A 15,241-nucleotide genomic window follows, 5' to 3' on the forward strand; every position below is an offset into this window, starting at 1 on the left:
GTATAAAAAAAAAGTAGACTGAGAGAGCATCATTGGCTTATAAGGATATATGATTGCAGCAACTTTCTGTTATTCATCTATCAAATAGACAGAAAAATGGTTAATAAGAATCATTTTTAAAGGCTTTTTTTTAAAGAGCTGTAAATATAACTGCATCCATGAGTTAATAAAGCAAATTAGCTTTAACAAAAGGCTAACGACTTTACAGTTTAGTAAGAAAACTATCTTATCAGACAAATAACCTGTTGATCAGGATATGTAAAGCTTTCTAAATGACAAATATTTAAACTGTGCAGTGAAAATGTTGAAGTGTGCAGGGATGGAGCGTGGGAGCAGAGCAGAACCAAGAGGAGAGAAAACGGTAGAGATCTTTGTCTGTAGAGCAGATCAGTAGCATGCAGGTGAAGCAGGATGGAGTAATAGGTGCCCATTTCCAGCTCGCTATTTATCACACTGCCGGCCTTGATATCGGTGAGTTCTACTGATTTACCTATTTTAATGAAGCTTAGGCAGCACTGCTTTTGCAAAAAAATATAAAACAATGTCTAGAATATATATTTTATATGTTTTCTACATTATTTAAGTCAGATGGTGGCAAAAGTTGGATATGAAGTTTCTGCATCTTGATAAATTTGATCAAATATATGAAAATTGACACATTTTGCAAATATTATTTGATTTTAGGTTCACAGTAAGACCATTTTACTAATTATTCATAGGCACATTATAAGAATAATAACATTTTTTAAAGATTATTGGTAAGGTGTAGTAGAAAAATGCTTGTAATCAATTAGAGCACAGGTGTCAAACTCCAGTCCTCAAGGGCCGCTGTCCTGCAGTTTTTGGATGTGCCACGGGTACAAAACGCTGGAATGAAATGGCTTAATTACCTCCACCTTGTGTAGATCAGTTCTCCCAGCCTTGCTAATGACTTAATTATTCTATTCAGCTGTGGTGCAGCAGAGGCACATCTAAAAGTTGCAGGACACCAGCCCTTGAGGACTGGAGTTTGACACCCCTGAATTAGAGGCTTTGTAATTATTTGCATTTTTATGAAGCAGCAGCGTTTGACAAGACAAGCAAATTACACTGAGATTTTGGGCTGTGGTTATGTAAAACAGGTTCTACTGTGATCTACTGGAAACTAGAAAGCTGTGGTTTTGTTTTCAGGCAAAATGTCCTGGGGGGAAATAAACCACAAGTTTGGGATGTCATCCATTTTAATACGTTGCTGTCCAGCGCTCTTTATTGAAATAATCCCGTCATTAAATCACTGAATACTTTTCCCCACCACCGGTAAAACATACGAGGGAAAGAGTTTGTCACACAACTCTGAGATCATTCTGCTCCGTATCCACTTGCACTCAAACATCTAAGTTTTCCTCATTTAAGCATTAATACTATGAGTTAACACTTCACAGTGGAATTAAATGCTGAATTTTCTTTTAATACGAGTGTTTTTTTATAATTAATTAATCAAAATAATTGCATTAAAGTCCCAAATAAAGATTGTTGCATGCATTTACACAGCACCTTTAAAAACCTGAAGTGCTTTTACAGTCAAGATGTTTTGTTAATACAATGAAAAGCTCAGCAATCAAATACTTTACTATATACAGTATAATAATAATGATGAATTATTTAAAATAAATGAATGCTGCTAAAATACCTTTGAACCTATGAAGTTAGAGAAAATTTAAGTCAGACTGGGGCTATGCAGGAACACGTGATATGTGATTATGTAGGTGAATATTGCAATAGGAATATGACTTCTCAGCTGTGTTAACCTCTTTCTGCTTTGGGTTTATAGATAAACACCAGATAAGTAGTTTATTTAGCTATTGAAAGAAAAATTAAATCCATTATATCCATCTGAACAACAATGTTTTATTGAAGAAGTGTTTCTGTCTGTTGTTTTGGCAATAAAACAATTCAGTTGTAGTTTCTTAATAATAACCTTACCACCTCTTCACCTTCTAAGCTTTATATACTGAATAAAAGTGTCACTAAATAAAATACAGCCTTGCAGCATCTGAATGCAAGGTACCTAAATAAATAAAAATAAGTATTCACTTACTGGCCAAGCAGTTCTTAACCAAATTGTATATAGTAATATCACAATAATGATAAACTTGCACTATATCGTGCATCCTTAGAGTAAACTGTCACTAGCTGTGGTTTAAGTGGTTTTGACAGAATAGAGAAGCTGATCAACTGTGTAAATACCAAAAATGTCTCATAACACAAAGTAAACATTAATAAAAAGTGCTTACAGTCAAAGCCTACCATAACGCTGAAAAATGCTTAACGACATGTTTGCTTACGTGCCAACATCCAAAATTAAAACGTCTGACCATCGCAATCAAGCATAAACTTTACGAGATATTTAATGTGTAAATAGTGAAACACTGAGAAGTGCTGCGTTCTCAATGTAATGAAATCAAATGTTTACATGTTTTATTAGGAAAAGCTGGCATTAAAACTTCATTGGCTGGATGCATTTGACCATGTCAGTCATAGGAGTATTTAAAGGAATCACTTAAGCTAAATGACCTTCATAAAAACCCTGTTTTAATTTGTACCATCTTGTGACAGGTATAATATCTCCAGCAGAAGCAACACAGAACGCGCCGCTCTGGACATGCGAGCGATTTAGAAAACGTTTGAGACATGGAGCTGTGGAACGTAACAGATCTGGAGGGAAAACCAAGCTCGCCTTTGTCTAACTGTACTGTGGATACAAGCTACCGTTTCACCTTCTATCAGGTGTCCTACAGCGTCATCTTCCTGCTGGGACTGGTCACCAACAGCCTGGCTCTGCACAGACTCTACACGTGCTCTTGCACTATGAACAGCACAGCCGTCTACATGGCCAGCCTGTCCTTCGCCGACATGTTCTTTGTGATCTCTCTACCTATGAGAATCTACTACTACCACCAAAAGGCTCGAGCTTGGTCGAAGACTGAGGACCTGACCAGCTGGACTCCTGGAGCAGCTTTCTGCCAGATCACCTTCATCCTCAAATACATCAGCTTGTACGGCGGGATCTTCTTCCTCGTGTGCATTGCAGTGGACCGATACTTTGCTGTTGTGCACCCTCTGTCGCCGAACCTCCGCAGGCGGCGTGTTGCGCAGATTGTGAGCGGGGGGATATGGTGTGTGGTGCTGGGACTCAGCGTGAGTCTGCCGCTGTTGCGTTTGGCAGCTTCTCACCAAAACCGGCCCTGTCTGCTCGACCCGTCCTCCCTGCGCCACAGAACTTTCATTCTGATCTCCCTGAGTTTAGTTTTGGGGTCATTTCTGCTGCCCACTCTGATACTCCTCTACAGCTACTCCAGAGTGCTGAGCGTGCTCCGCAGGTCAAGGCATCGCTGTCGCAGCCAGCGCCGCAATTGTCGGCAGACCCTTAAAATTATTTACTGGGTTTTGGGCGTCTACCTGCTGTGCTTCCTGCCCTATCATGTCAATCTGCTGGGCTATACCTTGACACACATGAAGCTGCTGCCACACTGTGGCCTGGCCAAGCTGACCAAGACTGTGCACCCAATGGTGCTCTCACTGGCCAGCTTTAACTGCTGCCTCAATCCGCTCATCTATTATTTCTCCAGCAGTCTGGTGCACAGGGAGACTTCGGGAGGTGGAGGAAGTAGCATTCAATGCCAAGGAGGATAACTCCAAGGATTACAGCCTATTTGAAACTTTTTAATGCTAAACACTACTGGTTTTTGGTGAGTAAAGTGAACTCAAAGTTGCCTTGTTTCTGTATTAGTGAGGTGTCAGAGGAAACATAAAAGCTTTAGGAAACTGCTTAAAATATTTTGTGTCATCTGTTAATTCAGGATGGTCAGAGGAAGTCAACATTATTTTTTCTATAATGTTAAAGAGCAAGTCTATGGTTCTTTCAGGCTGTGAAACAGAGAGCGAGAGCAAGACTTACAGCAGATATTTTAGCAGTAAAGCTCTGTTGCATTGTTTTCAGCTGTTATTAAACTCTCATTTGTAAATATAGGCAGCTTTAAAAAAAAATACACAGGTGGGTTTATAAATGCTGAACAACAATTACTAGTAAGAAATACCAGAAAAGAGATAATAATAAGATAATTCTTAAAACTAAATAAAATAACTACTCTCTGATTAGTGAAGGACTACATTTGAGTAAAGCGATTTATTACATAACAGGGTTTCCCCCAGAAAACTTGCTAAGCGCTGTGGTGTGGGAGGTCATTCAGCTGCCTACTATGTATTTGAGTAAAAAAAAAATTTTTTTAAGTTGACAGGAAATTTGAAAATGCAACTAGTTAATTATGTGTTATTGGAAGACATTATTAGCAATACCTAAACACCAACTATAAAGTCTTTTAAAAGGCAAACATAAAAAATGCAATTAAACAAATTTTTTGCACTTCAGTTCTTTCATCCTAATCAAAGTCTCTAAAATATTTTTATTCTTTATGCGTAACCTGTCACTTTGTTTGCTGAAGTTGTTAGCATAAGGACCAGTAAAGACAGGCAATGGCTACAGAGTTTCTGCAGCCCACCAGAAATTCTGGTTTCTTTAAAACCAGAAACTCTGGTGGGCTGCAGAGTAGAAAGCCACCAGTGCATTGGCTTTCCACCAATGCACTGGTGGAAAAGCCCTGCATTAACAAACTGCACTACATTTCTCAGGTCTCCAGCAGAGGACCAGGCCTCGACGGGATGCTACTTTCAGAACACCTGCAGCTGTCTGGACTCATGATGTCTCAACTGCATTTAATGGCTACAGTATTTTTCTAAAATAATACATTAACTCAGATGCTATATTATAAAATGTTGAATTTGATACTCTGTTAAGGCTACTGTTTTTCTCCTGCTCACTGACAAATAAACACCATCTAATCATATTACCAGCTCGTGTGTTCTGTTGTGGCGAGACTGACCGTCCTCCATGCGATCCTCTCCATGATGAGGTTCTCGCAGGTCTCCAGATGTTTGATGATGTCTTTGCTCAGCGTCGGTTCAGCCTTGATGAAGCTCTCAATCACTTTGTAGAAGTCAAAGGCGGAGAGGTTGAGGACGTTCAGAATCCAGGGGAAGCACAAGTTCGTTCCAGTTTGGTCACTTCCTCCGTTCTTGAAACTACTCTCTGGTCACAGAAATGAGCAGAAGTTAAAGACAAACGATCGTTCATCTCCTGCAATGAAGGGTGCAACTTAAAATATAACATTGAACGAAAAGGTAGTAGGGAACTGAACAAATTAGGAGATTATAGGGAGCACCTTCATATGTTGCCATGACGACCTCCAAAGAACAGGCCAGGAGTGATGTGTGAAACGTGAAGTCATTGAGGAGTTTACTAGAAAGCAGATGACATGATTTGGTTCAATTAAAAGGCAGATAATGAAATACAAAAACATACCAGAAACAGGAAGCACAAATCAGGACTTAAAATTATTTGGTTTGGATTTATTTACTTCTGGCCTCAAGGTTACAGAAATCAACATATTCCACATGATCAACTTTCTTATAAGAGTCCAAGCCAGAAAGGAAAAACAGAAAAAGGTACACTTCAGATTCATCAGAATAATTTAGAAAATGGGAAGAAACCCTTAAGACACAAATTAAAATCCATATTTCTATAGATTCTGTAGAAACATTCCTTTCATTAGCAGATGTGACCACTTCTATAAACCAAGAAACTATGGAAATTTGCTAGCATGGAGAATACAGATGACTATTAACCCAATGTCAGGAAGGTCAGAGAAGCAGTTATTGCCAGACATCGAGGGTTAGAAGTCCATTTTTAAATGAGCTGACCAAAAAATTATTCACGAGAGGAAAGTATTTAAGGTACCAGATAAGAACATCCTGACAAATTCACTACACTGTCAGACAGTACAGCGCTCAGAAAAAATGAAAAAAAAAAACAAAAACAAAAAGAAAAAAAGCTGCCAAACTTTAAATGCTTAAAGTTATATGTTAAGAATCAAACAGTGAGAAGTTATGGCTCGTTTTCTGTGGTTGCCAGGAGAAATCGTACAAAGTGCAAGACTATGTCCTTTGAACAGATAAGACCAAACTAGAGATGTTTGATTATAAACATGGTGGCGCAGAGGAGAGATTTGGGCTTGTTTTAAGAAAAATTACTGTGTGTGAACCAAAAGATAAGATCGTCAACAGGGCAAAGGTTCAAAACACAGCAGCAACTCTAACGGATGGATTGGTTGATAGACAGACATTTTTAATAATAAAAAATTGAGCAATGACCCAGTCAAAGACCAGAGCTCAAGATTAATAAAATGCTGTGATGAGACCTAGAACGCTCACAATCTTCAAAATGCCGGAAGCCGTTTGTATAGATGAGAGAGATAAAATTACAGCACACTGACGTAGAAGAACACAAAGTATCATAAAAATAACTAGTGTGATTCGCCACAGTTATTACCACAAGCCGTCGAGTCAACCATTTCACTTAGGTTTGCTTTTTCATTTTGACTATATTGGTTGCATTGAAATTATTTTCTAATCTAATCAATCACCATTTATAAAGCTGGAGTAGACACAAAACGGGGCCTGAAATTGGCATGTGTTGCTTTCTACATAAAGGTCGTGAACTATATAAAAAAATAAACTTGACGGGAGAAGGTGCGCTCTCTCACACCAACTCTGACCCGTACGTACGTTCGTTGTGGAAACTGAGGAAACCGACCACACACATGGTGAGGTGAGGAATTGAAGCTACCCTGCATCACAATTCATCTCAAGACATTCAATTTCACAAAATATCAAACTTTAATCAGTTTTGTTGTCAGCATTCAACAGAATAATGTCATTTATGCTTCTGCTGGTGAACCTTAGCTATACAAATTCAAACTATGTGGACCCGATGTACTTATGACGTATATATAGATTTCTGCTTCTGTGAAATTGTGTTTCTATTCTTTTCTCTGTGGTTGCCATTGGTGACCACAAAATAACATTGAACAGCAGGCTCATGTAAAAACACCACAGCCTTCATGAAGTACTTTGCACTGACCATTTACGGTTGAATGTGGGTGTGTAGAGGACAGAACATGAGGCGGTCAGAAAGTGGTAAGCAAACTTTGCAGTTATGCAGTTATGATTTATAGAGGGGAAATTTCTTTCTGATGTTCGTGTGAATAGTTTTTTTTAAATCCGAATTTTTTTTCTTTTTGGCATAAGTACACTTTTAGCACAGATCCTGCGCAATGTTTTATAAACGGGACCCCAAACTATTTTAATATGTTCTAGATTTGAACAAGGTTGTACTTTCTTTTTCCGACTGCACAAGTTATGCATCCATTACTAAGAAATCAGAGTTAAAGGCAGCAAGAATAATTTTTTTATGTTGCACTGCAAAAAGAACCTTATAAATACCTGAAATTTTGCACGGAGAGACGCTTCTCTTCCTAGAACATAAAAAATAACAAATGATTACAATGAGTTCAGCCATTTCGATACATTTTAACACTGAAAATTTCCAAGCACAAAGAAACAAGTTACTGTACCGATTTCAGCATAGCCTCCATTACTTTGTAGTATAATCTTACGCCAAGGGCAAATCTCTGAAAGACGAAGAGAACTTTTAGCAAGAGATAAGATCAGTCCAGGACAGGATGTGGTGCTTTTAAGCTTCATACCTGCCTGCCATACACAACACAGTGAGGCCCCACTGCTTCGCCAAACTTCTGGCTAAAAACCTGACCAAGTGTCTCTAAACGTTTCTGCACATCCTGCGTCGGGTCCACAGTGCAATTCTGATCACAGCAATCAAGGACACACAAAAACATCTTAAATTAATCAAACTAGAAGAACTCAAGTTTAATAACAGGTTAATTGTGGTGTAAGAGACTCACTTTGAAATATGTGGTCAGTGTAGTAGAAGGTTGATCCCCGTTGGAGGGAAGATCTCCTCTGAGCATCCGAATAGAGGTCATGGCAGCTCTGAGGAGAAAACAGAATGTAATGTGGGAACTGGATTAACCCAGAAGGAAAAATTTAATGATGACTGTCATGACAAGGTTTTTTTTTTAATACCTGATTGTTTCCCCTTATTATGGTGAAACTTTATTAACTCCCTAAGGCACTGTTAAGAATAAATAATTCTGTTTTTCTTCCATCTCTTTTAGCTAGTGGCTAAGCTAAAGCTAAATGAAATGACATGTTAGGAAATGCAAATGAGAGCTAGGGTTAAAGGATATGACACAATAGGGAACACCCTTTTTAGGGCGCAGCTTAGATAGAGGCTAACAAAAGGAATGGAAAATTTTTGTTTGATGCCATTTTGTCCTGCTAACTCCTAAGGGTAGCATGAGAAAAGGACCAGCTGTATTTTGGTATTAATAAATGGAATTCATGAATTCAACTCACTGACTCTTTTTCAACCTCATACATCAAGAAGTTAGCATGGAGAACGGATAAATTCTCCACAGCACCAACCAGGTGAAAGACATCCAACTACTCACTGTGATGGAGACCAGGGGTTCCATCTCTAATAAATGATGACTGATTTTATATTGAATTTATTTACAGACCAAATGTGTTTTGTGTCAGTTCTTTATTTCAGTTGCATTGTGACATTTAGTTGGACATTCTTTTTGGGCCAGGGAGACTGGCCATCCTTCCTGCTCAGGGAGAACGTGGGGGAAAATGTCAGTTTGTTTCTGATTTAGACTGGTTTAATTTGAGTTTGCTAATTGTTTGAGTGCTTACCTTTCTGGGTGTGCCTCGTCGGCAGGGTGGAGCAGCAAAGGGAGACAAGTGCTCCAGGTGCTGTTAAAAAGCTCCTGGAGCATACCACTTTCAGTGATCAGTTAGGAGGGGTAATACTCTGAGGAGTTATATTAAGTTAAGTTTATTCTTTGATTGATCTTAATTGGTTCTAATGATTTGCATGCATGTAAATGTGAGATGGTACCATTTATTGTTTTGGTGTTAGGTTTGTATAAGTAGTGTTTGTTGTTTGTTCTTTTTTCATCACCCCTTTACTTGGTTTAAGAGGTGAACTTCCCTCTGGTTTAAATGCCTGCTTCTCGCTCTCACTGTGAAAATGGGTGTCGGTGTAACTGTGACCTGCAGCTCCAAATACATCTACCTCGACTGCATTTTGTTGCCTTGTCGCCGCACAGTTGCCTGAACGCAGAGCCTCTGACACTCACCTGATCGGAGTCTGAGGAGGGATCATCGGCCCATCTTCCTCTGGCTGGTTCTTCTTTGGAGTTCTCTCCACCTTTGATCTGAACAAAGAATATTACATTTGTTTTTCCTTCTCTCTTTTCGCTAAAGCCAACAGCAGCCACTAAAGGGGAGAATCTTAAGATTTACATCTCGAATTTAGGAGGAAGAACGGTCTCATCCCCGTCGAAAAACAGACGTCCATCGATGTCTCTGCTCTTGAGGTAGAGCTCTTCATACTGTTGGTTGACATCATTCACCTGAGGAGAAGATTACACCACAAGCAGACATGATGTTTGTGAAAGGAGCTTTTATGGAGAAAGACAAAATCCAAAAGCAGACTTGGGCATTCACATTTATTAAACCTCGCAAAAATACTGTAAATAATTTGAAAGCTTGATCCTTAACCTGTTCTTGTTGCTCAGAGTGAACAAGAAAAATAAGCATTCTTGCATTTTTATAATGATTGATTTCTGTATAGGTTAATGAACCAGTTTGGACAGAGTTCTTTCAGCTGGACTATTTTGGTCCATGTAGTACAAAAATTAATTAACAGAGTTGGAGTCACAATGGAAAAGCCCAGCCTAAAGTTGTCGCTTTGTGTATCATAACAGGTAAACAGAAAAATTTATTGTCAGTAAGATATTTGTGGAAAGTATTGAATAAATAATATTGAAAGGATGATGTACATTTGTATTCTGCCCTCTTTGATATCTTTCAATAAATAATGAATACTTTAACAAGCCATTGCATTTTGTTTCTCTCTGTTCAGATTTCAGATGCAAAACTAATACGGCAAATAATTCTGTAGAAAAAGCTGCCAACTCTCTTTTGCTGCCCCTTAATGAAAGCAAAATATGTGTTTATGTACCCTCGAATCTTACTAAGATTCAAGCTGTTTATTCAGGCCAATACACGGTAGCATAAATAAGGTTGGACAAACATTCACACATATACTAGTAAAGTCTGTAATGTTGACCATCTGGCCTTTACTGGGGCAATATTACAGAAAAATATATATCTCCCGTATCATTCTTCACAGAAGTGTGTCAATGTCAGTAAACAGAAGCCTCCTGCCTCAACGCTTTCATTTCTGCCTCTGCAATAAAAGAACTGGACGTCCTGTTCCTGACTATGTGCGAACAAATACTCAAGGATGAGAATGAACAGATGTCATCGGCTGCAACAGAGATGATGGAAACTGTGAGTGCTGTGGGGAGAGAGTAAAACTAAACAGTGGAGCAGGTGCTCTGAGAACAGGCACTCACCTGAGGAAAGTCGATGGATCTCGAAAGATCCGTCGAGTCCAGAAAAGCCAAGAAGCTGGTCTGGTACACGTTCTTCACCTGCAAATGTGGACAACAAACGGGACAGCTGAGCAAAAGTTAAATGTTCTCGTATGATAATATGTGCAAACACGGAAGAGAATTGTGAAACCTCTTCGAAATTGCATTCGTTGTCTTTGCACAAGGTTTCAAGAAGCTGCGCATCAACCTCTGGTTCTGAAGGTCGGGACTTGGCTTTGCTCTGGTTGCGGCGAGATGTTCGTGTCGGTGGGCTCAGGACCTTGCTAATGGCCGATTCTGCCAAACAAAATAAAAAATTAAATATCCGATACTTAAAGATCTTAAATTACTAAAGAGATCTGCTTGGAATGGTTCTCATTTAAGCATGTAACCTTAAATAGTGATTTTTTTAAGTCATAATTATTTGCTTTCCTATAATTATCTCCTTTTCCTATTGAAAAGGTGGCTCAAATATCTAAATCGAAGAAATTTGAATGAAATGTTGCTGAGGCTTACGATATAAAGACTGTAACTGGTCTGAAGAGCAGCGCTTGATAAACAACTCCAGCGTGCAAAGCAGCAACTGGAAGGATATGACCAGGTCATCCTCCATCTGCAAAGCTCTTCCTGCAAACAGCCGAGGAGAAACACATGAGACGCTCCGACACCAAAACACCCAAACTGATAAAAACAAGGCGGCATTTGGCATGACAGTCTTGATGTTTGAATTAAACTGAGAGCTACAATACAGCACAGAGCGGGAAGTCATGAAAAAACAAGCAAAAAAAAAAAAAAAAACATTGGACGGCTTAACGTGAAAATGATTCTACTGATCTTGTTTTATTTTTTTAACTTCCTAAAAGAAATAAAACTACCTTTTGCCAAAAGAAACATTGTCCAGCAGGTCCGCATGGTCTCTCTCTCCCTTGAAAAAGAGATAAGAAAGCATTAACAGTGTTTTTTTTTTCTCAATTCTTAAACAAGACTACAAAAAGTTAAAAGAATTACAGCGGTATGTAAAAGTATTCATACCCCGGTACTTTTTCTACTTATAATCACATATTTTCAGACTTTATTTGAAATTTTATTTGATGGATTCTTTTATAATTACACCTTTAATTTTGTGGTATTCCAATTTACACAGATGCCCCTAAATAGAGATGCACGCCACACTTTTGAGATTTTATTAGAAAATTTGACTGAAGCTTGTCCTTGTACTACGACAAAGTGAAAAACATTTAGAGGACTTAATACCTTTTCAAAGAGCTGTGCCACCAATGATGGTTGACAACTGTTAAACCCAACTTACCTGCCATCAGATGTCAGAACAAAGATGTTCTTGCACGTTCTGAAACAAAAACAGATTTCGCATTCAGCTACATTTGTGCCACATTTCGCAGAAATCTCTTCTCCGTTGTTGTGCTCACTCACTTCTCAAATCTTTGGTAAAGAGCCAGCATTACGTCGTACTTCTTCTCCAGTCGTGTCAGTGCTGAGTTGACCTTCATGCTTATTGTATCCAGGTTAACATCCAGTTGTCTCACCAGAGCCAAAAACTGCTTCAAACTAAAACAAAACAAAAACATAAAATTGGGAATGCATTTCCTACTAAAGACTACAAAGCTTTATATGGTGAATCCAGCGCATATAAACATTTGGTGCAGTACAATCAACGGTCTTCTTGAATTACATATTTTAAGAAACTTTACTAGTAAATGAGGATTTAAGTTTTCATAGAGAAAATCTATGAAAAAATTTGGCAGTGTATTTTGATGAACAAAACACAGACAGATGGTTTTGTAGACCGCAGTTAACGTCGGGTAAATTTAAAACCCAGCGAGCAAAACTGGAAATAACCAAAAAAACACAGTATGTAGTGAAGCACACCAACATACATGTATATTGCCAATACATTAAAGGGGGTATCATGTAAAATCACTTTTTTTGACTTTTACTACTTACTACTGCTCAGTTTAACGCTAATAAGAACGGTTGGAAACAGCATACTGGAGAAGGCATTGTTGTGATGAAGGCAGTGTCAGAAAAAGCAGGAGCTTCTTAAAGAGACAGAGGCCAATTTCAAGGCGCCAAATTATAACATCAAATTTCTTTTAAGTTATGTTTGATATCTGCAGCATGTCTACAACATATGAAGGTAACACACGTATTTAATAGAGCTAAAAAATTGCACAATGGGTCAGAAAAATACATAATTCGCCCCTTTAAAGAAGGAAAGCTGGCGGCTCCAACGTTTTCCTTCATTGCGAAGTGATTTTTAGATTATTTCACTACAACCTGTCGTCTTTATTTTATGTCATGTTAGCTGTACAGTCTTCTTAATAACTACCTGCTTTTTTCAGACAAACTCTACATCCTGTTTAGTTTATTTCCACCACCAACTTTATGGTAGATATTAGTTTGAGGAGTTATGGATAACACGTGGCAGTGTATTTTGATGAATAGAAATGAGTGTTTATGGATGCAGACATGAATACTATGAATTAAATCTTCTAATAATAAACGGAGACCACTTACTTCAGACTGACAGCTTTCAAAACTTGGGTGACAGTAAAGCTACCAGTATCCATGTCCGTAATGATCACAAACAGACAAGCGCCCCAAAGTCTTTGCTGACTGCCCTAAATGAGAAAAAACATATTCAGAACAGTGAAAGGAAATGGAAACTTTCCAGTCATTTTATAAAGGATAAAGTAAAATTAGTTTTGTATCATTAGCATTAACAAGGTTTATATAGCTCCTCAGGTTTTAAGTTACACATGTGCAGAAACAGCTGTGTGTGTAATAAATACATACAGGGACTTTATCCATGGATTCCCGAACGGATTCCCACAGGGTCCAGGCTCGGTCACACACCAGGTCTGAAACATGAAGGCTCTTACACAGACTCACAAACTCAGCGTGCTTTTCTCTGTGTCTAAAGGTGGAGAATAAGAAGAGCAAAACATTCAAGTCATTTGACAGCAGCAGCAGCAGCAGCAGCATCCCAGTGAAGCAGTACTACATAGTTCAAACACAAATCATTTTCCTGCTTTATGACAGCGTTATAATTCATGCTACTTCCAAGCTAATATCCTGCGGAAGTGTTTATTGTATATTAAAGGCTGTAAACTCACTGGTGTTATCCTAATAGCAGGCCTTACTGTTGAAATTAGCTAAACAGCTGGCCTAACAGATCGTTAGTCAAGCTAACATTAATGGGTTGAATAATTTGACATATTGGCTAATAAACTAAACACAAGGCTACATGTTTATAAAGAAACCGAACAGCTTGGTGCTGAAATGCTGCCTTCTCTTGATTTTCCGAATTACTTGTCTTACTTTTTCTCAGATAACTCTGGGCTATCCTGCTTGTCTGGAGGAGAAGCGCTGTCAGCGCTGGGCTTCGGCTCCTTGTTTTGTGTCGTCCCAGAGTGGCGTTTTTTAGGCGGCATTCTCACAGCCTCTGCTTCACTAAAGAGCAAATCAAATAAGCAAAACACAGACAGGTGGTTTTGTAGACCGCAGTTAACGTCGGGTAGATTTAAAACCCAGCGAGCAAGTTCCGTCACAACAATACACCAAACTCTGCCCTATTTCCTGAAACACAGTTAGAACGTGTGTTTGTTTTCCGAACCAGCGCACACGGCGGAAGGGCGGGGACGCCAAGTTTATGGTTCCAGTTCAAAGAAAAAGCCTGACAAATGGCGTTTTTCTTTACTTCTTTTACCTCTTTTTTAACCAAATAAAGACAATTTATACTTATATATACATATATCTAACTAAAACCTTTTAATTTATCTGCAGCTCTTCAGACGACATATTGTGACCTCATTAGAATTGTGAGAGAAGCAGAAAATCAAGTGCACCCAAACTCACGAGACAAAAACGCGGGAAAACTATTTACGCAACATCCGCTTATTTGCATTTGTCCCGCCACAGAGAGCGAGAACGTGAAAGTTTATGTTTTTATTTGCGCTTGTCACGCCTTCGCATCTGATTTGTTTTCAGTTTCCGTTTTCAGTAGAGCACGCTGTACAACAATGGTGTAAATAGTAACAACATGTTACATTAAAACATTGTTCAGTGTTTTAATGTTATACATGTATGATTTAGCCTGTTTCCGTCTTATCTCTGGAGGTTAGTGCAGATTATTACTGTGAATCCCTTTTGAATGTAAAACACACAACACACTCAAAATGACATTTCCCACTATTTGTCTTTAGTATTAGTGCTGCCCTCTTGTGGCAGAATCATTTTACAACTTACATCTTGATTTTATAAGTCTACTTAATGACATCTAATGTACTGACAGACGATTATCGAAGTCAGTGTTATTACAACCACTATGTGATTCTCTTCAAAATACTATGTAAATATAACTTAATCGTCGTGTAGGCTGTATTTTTACATTCATGCAGCTATAAATGCGGCAATCATGTTTGCAATGTCTTAATACTTTACTCGTCTTAAAAAGTAACTTAGATGTCAAAGAAACGTTACTGTCTTCACTAAGCCATTACAGATGTTTACAGATGTGATCAGCCAGGATCCTCTATTGCAGCAGATCTGAAGAAGCCTTTATTAATTCAGTAACTGTTGTGAAGAAGATAGGCCCAAAGCTTCCTCAGCTCTCTTTCCTTTTTTCTACATAGCTCCACTGTGGCATCTTAATTCGTTAGTTATCCTCTTGTCCATCCCTTATATGTCCAACTGCTGTCATCTGAGTACATCTACAGATAACAGGACTACTGAAAATCTGAGACATACAGAATGAAAGAGAA

General features: G+C 38.5%; 2 protein-coding genes across 2 annotated transcripts in view; one reads left to right on the plus strand and one right to left on the minus strand.

Moving 5' to 3' along the window:
* The window catches only part of rb1 (RB transcriptional corepressor 1), a gene marked incomplete at its 3' end in the record, with an annotated part of 31,293 nt that extends 17,227 nt beyond the window's left edge, over positions 1 to 14,066 (minus strand). Inside the window, 17 exon segments of the mRNA NM_001286307.2 lie at positions 4,920 to 5,125; positions 5,259 to 5,335; positions 7,378 to 7,409; positions 7,509 to 7,565; positions 7,641 to 7,757; positions 7,857 to 7,944; positions 9,159 to 9,236; positions 9,325 to 9,434; positions 10,443 to 10,520; positions 10,612 to 10,757; positions 10,977 to 11,087; positions 11,336 to 11,385; positions 11,770 to 11,808; positions 11,892 to 12,026; positions 12,996 to 13,099; positions 13,275 to 13,395; positions 13,800 to 14,066. Of these exon segments, the coding sequence (NP_001273236.1) occupies positions 4,920 to 5,125; positions 5,259 to 5,335; positions 7,378 to 7,409; positions 7,509 to 7,565; positions 7,641 to 7,757; positions 7,857 to 7,944; positions 9,159 to 9,236; positions 9,325 to 9,434; positions 10,443 to 10,520; positions 10,612 to 10,757; positions 10,977 to 11,087; positions 11,336 to 11,385; positions 11,770 to 11,808; positions 11,892 to 12,026; positions 12,996 to 13,099; positions 13,275 to 13,395; positions 13,800 to 13,912 (1,662 nt within the window). The 5' untranslated portion in view covers positions 13,913 to 14,066.
* Positions 321 to 4,227, plus strand: LOC102234924 (lysophosphatidic acid receptor 6-like). Its single transcript, XM_005816554.2, has 2 exons — positions 321 to 471; positions 2,596 to 4,227. Exon 2 carries the CDS (start codon positions 2,671 to 2,673, stop codon positions 3,670 to 3,672), a length of 1,002 nt encoding a protein of 333 aa, XP_005816611.1. The 5' UTR covers positions 321 to 471; positions 2,596 to 2,670; the 3' UTR covers positions 3,673 to 4,227.
* Positions 14,067 to 15,241: the final 1,175 nt, after the last annotated feature.

This window comes from Xiphophorus maculatus, chromosome 11, assembly GCF_002775205.1.
Source record: "Xiphophorus maculatus strain JP 163 A chromosome 11, X_maculatus-5.0-male, whole genome shotgun sequence".
NCBI lineage: Eukaryota > Metazoa > Chordata > Actinopteri > Cyprinodontiformes > Poeciliidae > Xiphophorus > Xiphophorus maculatus.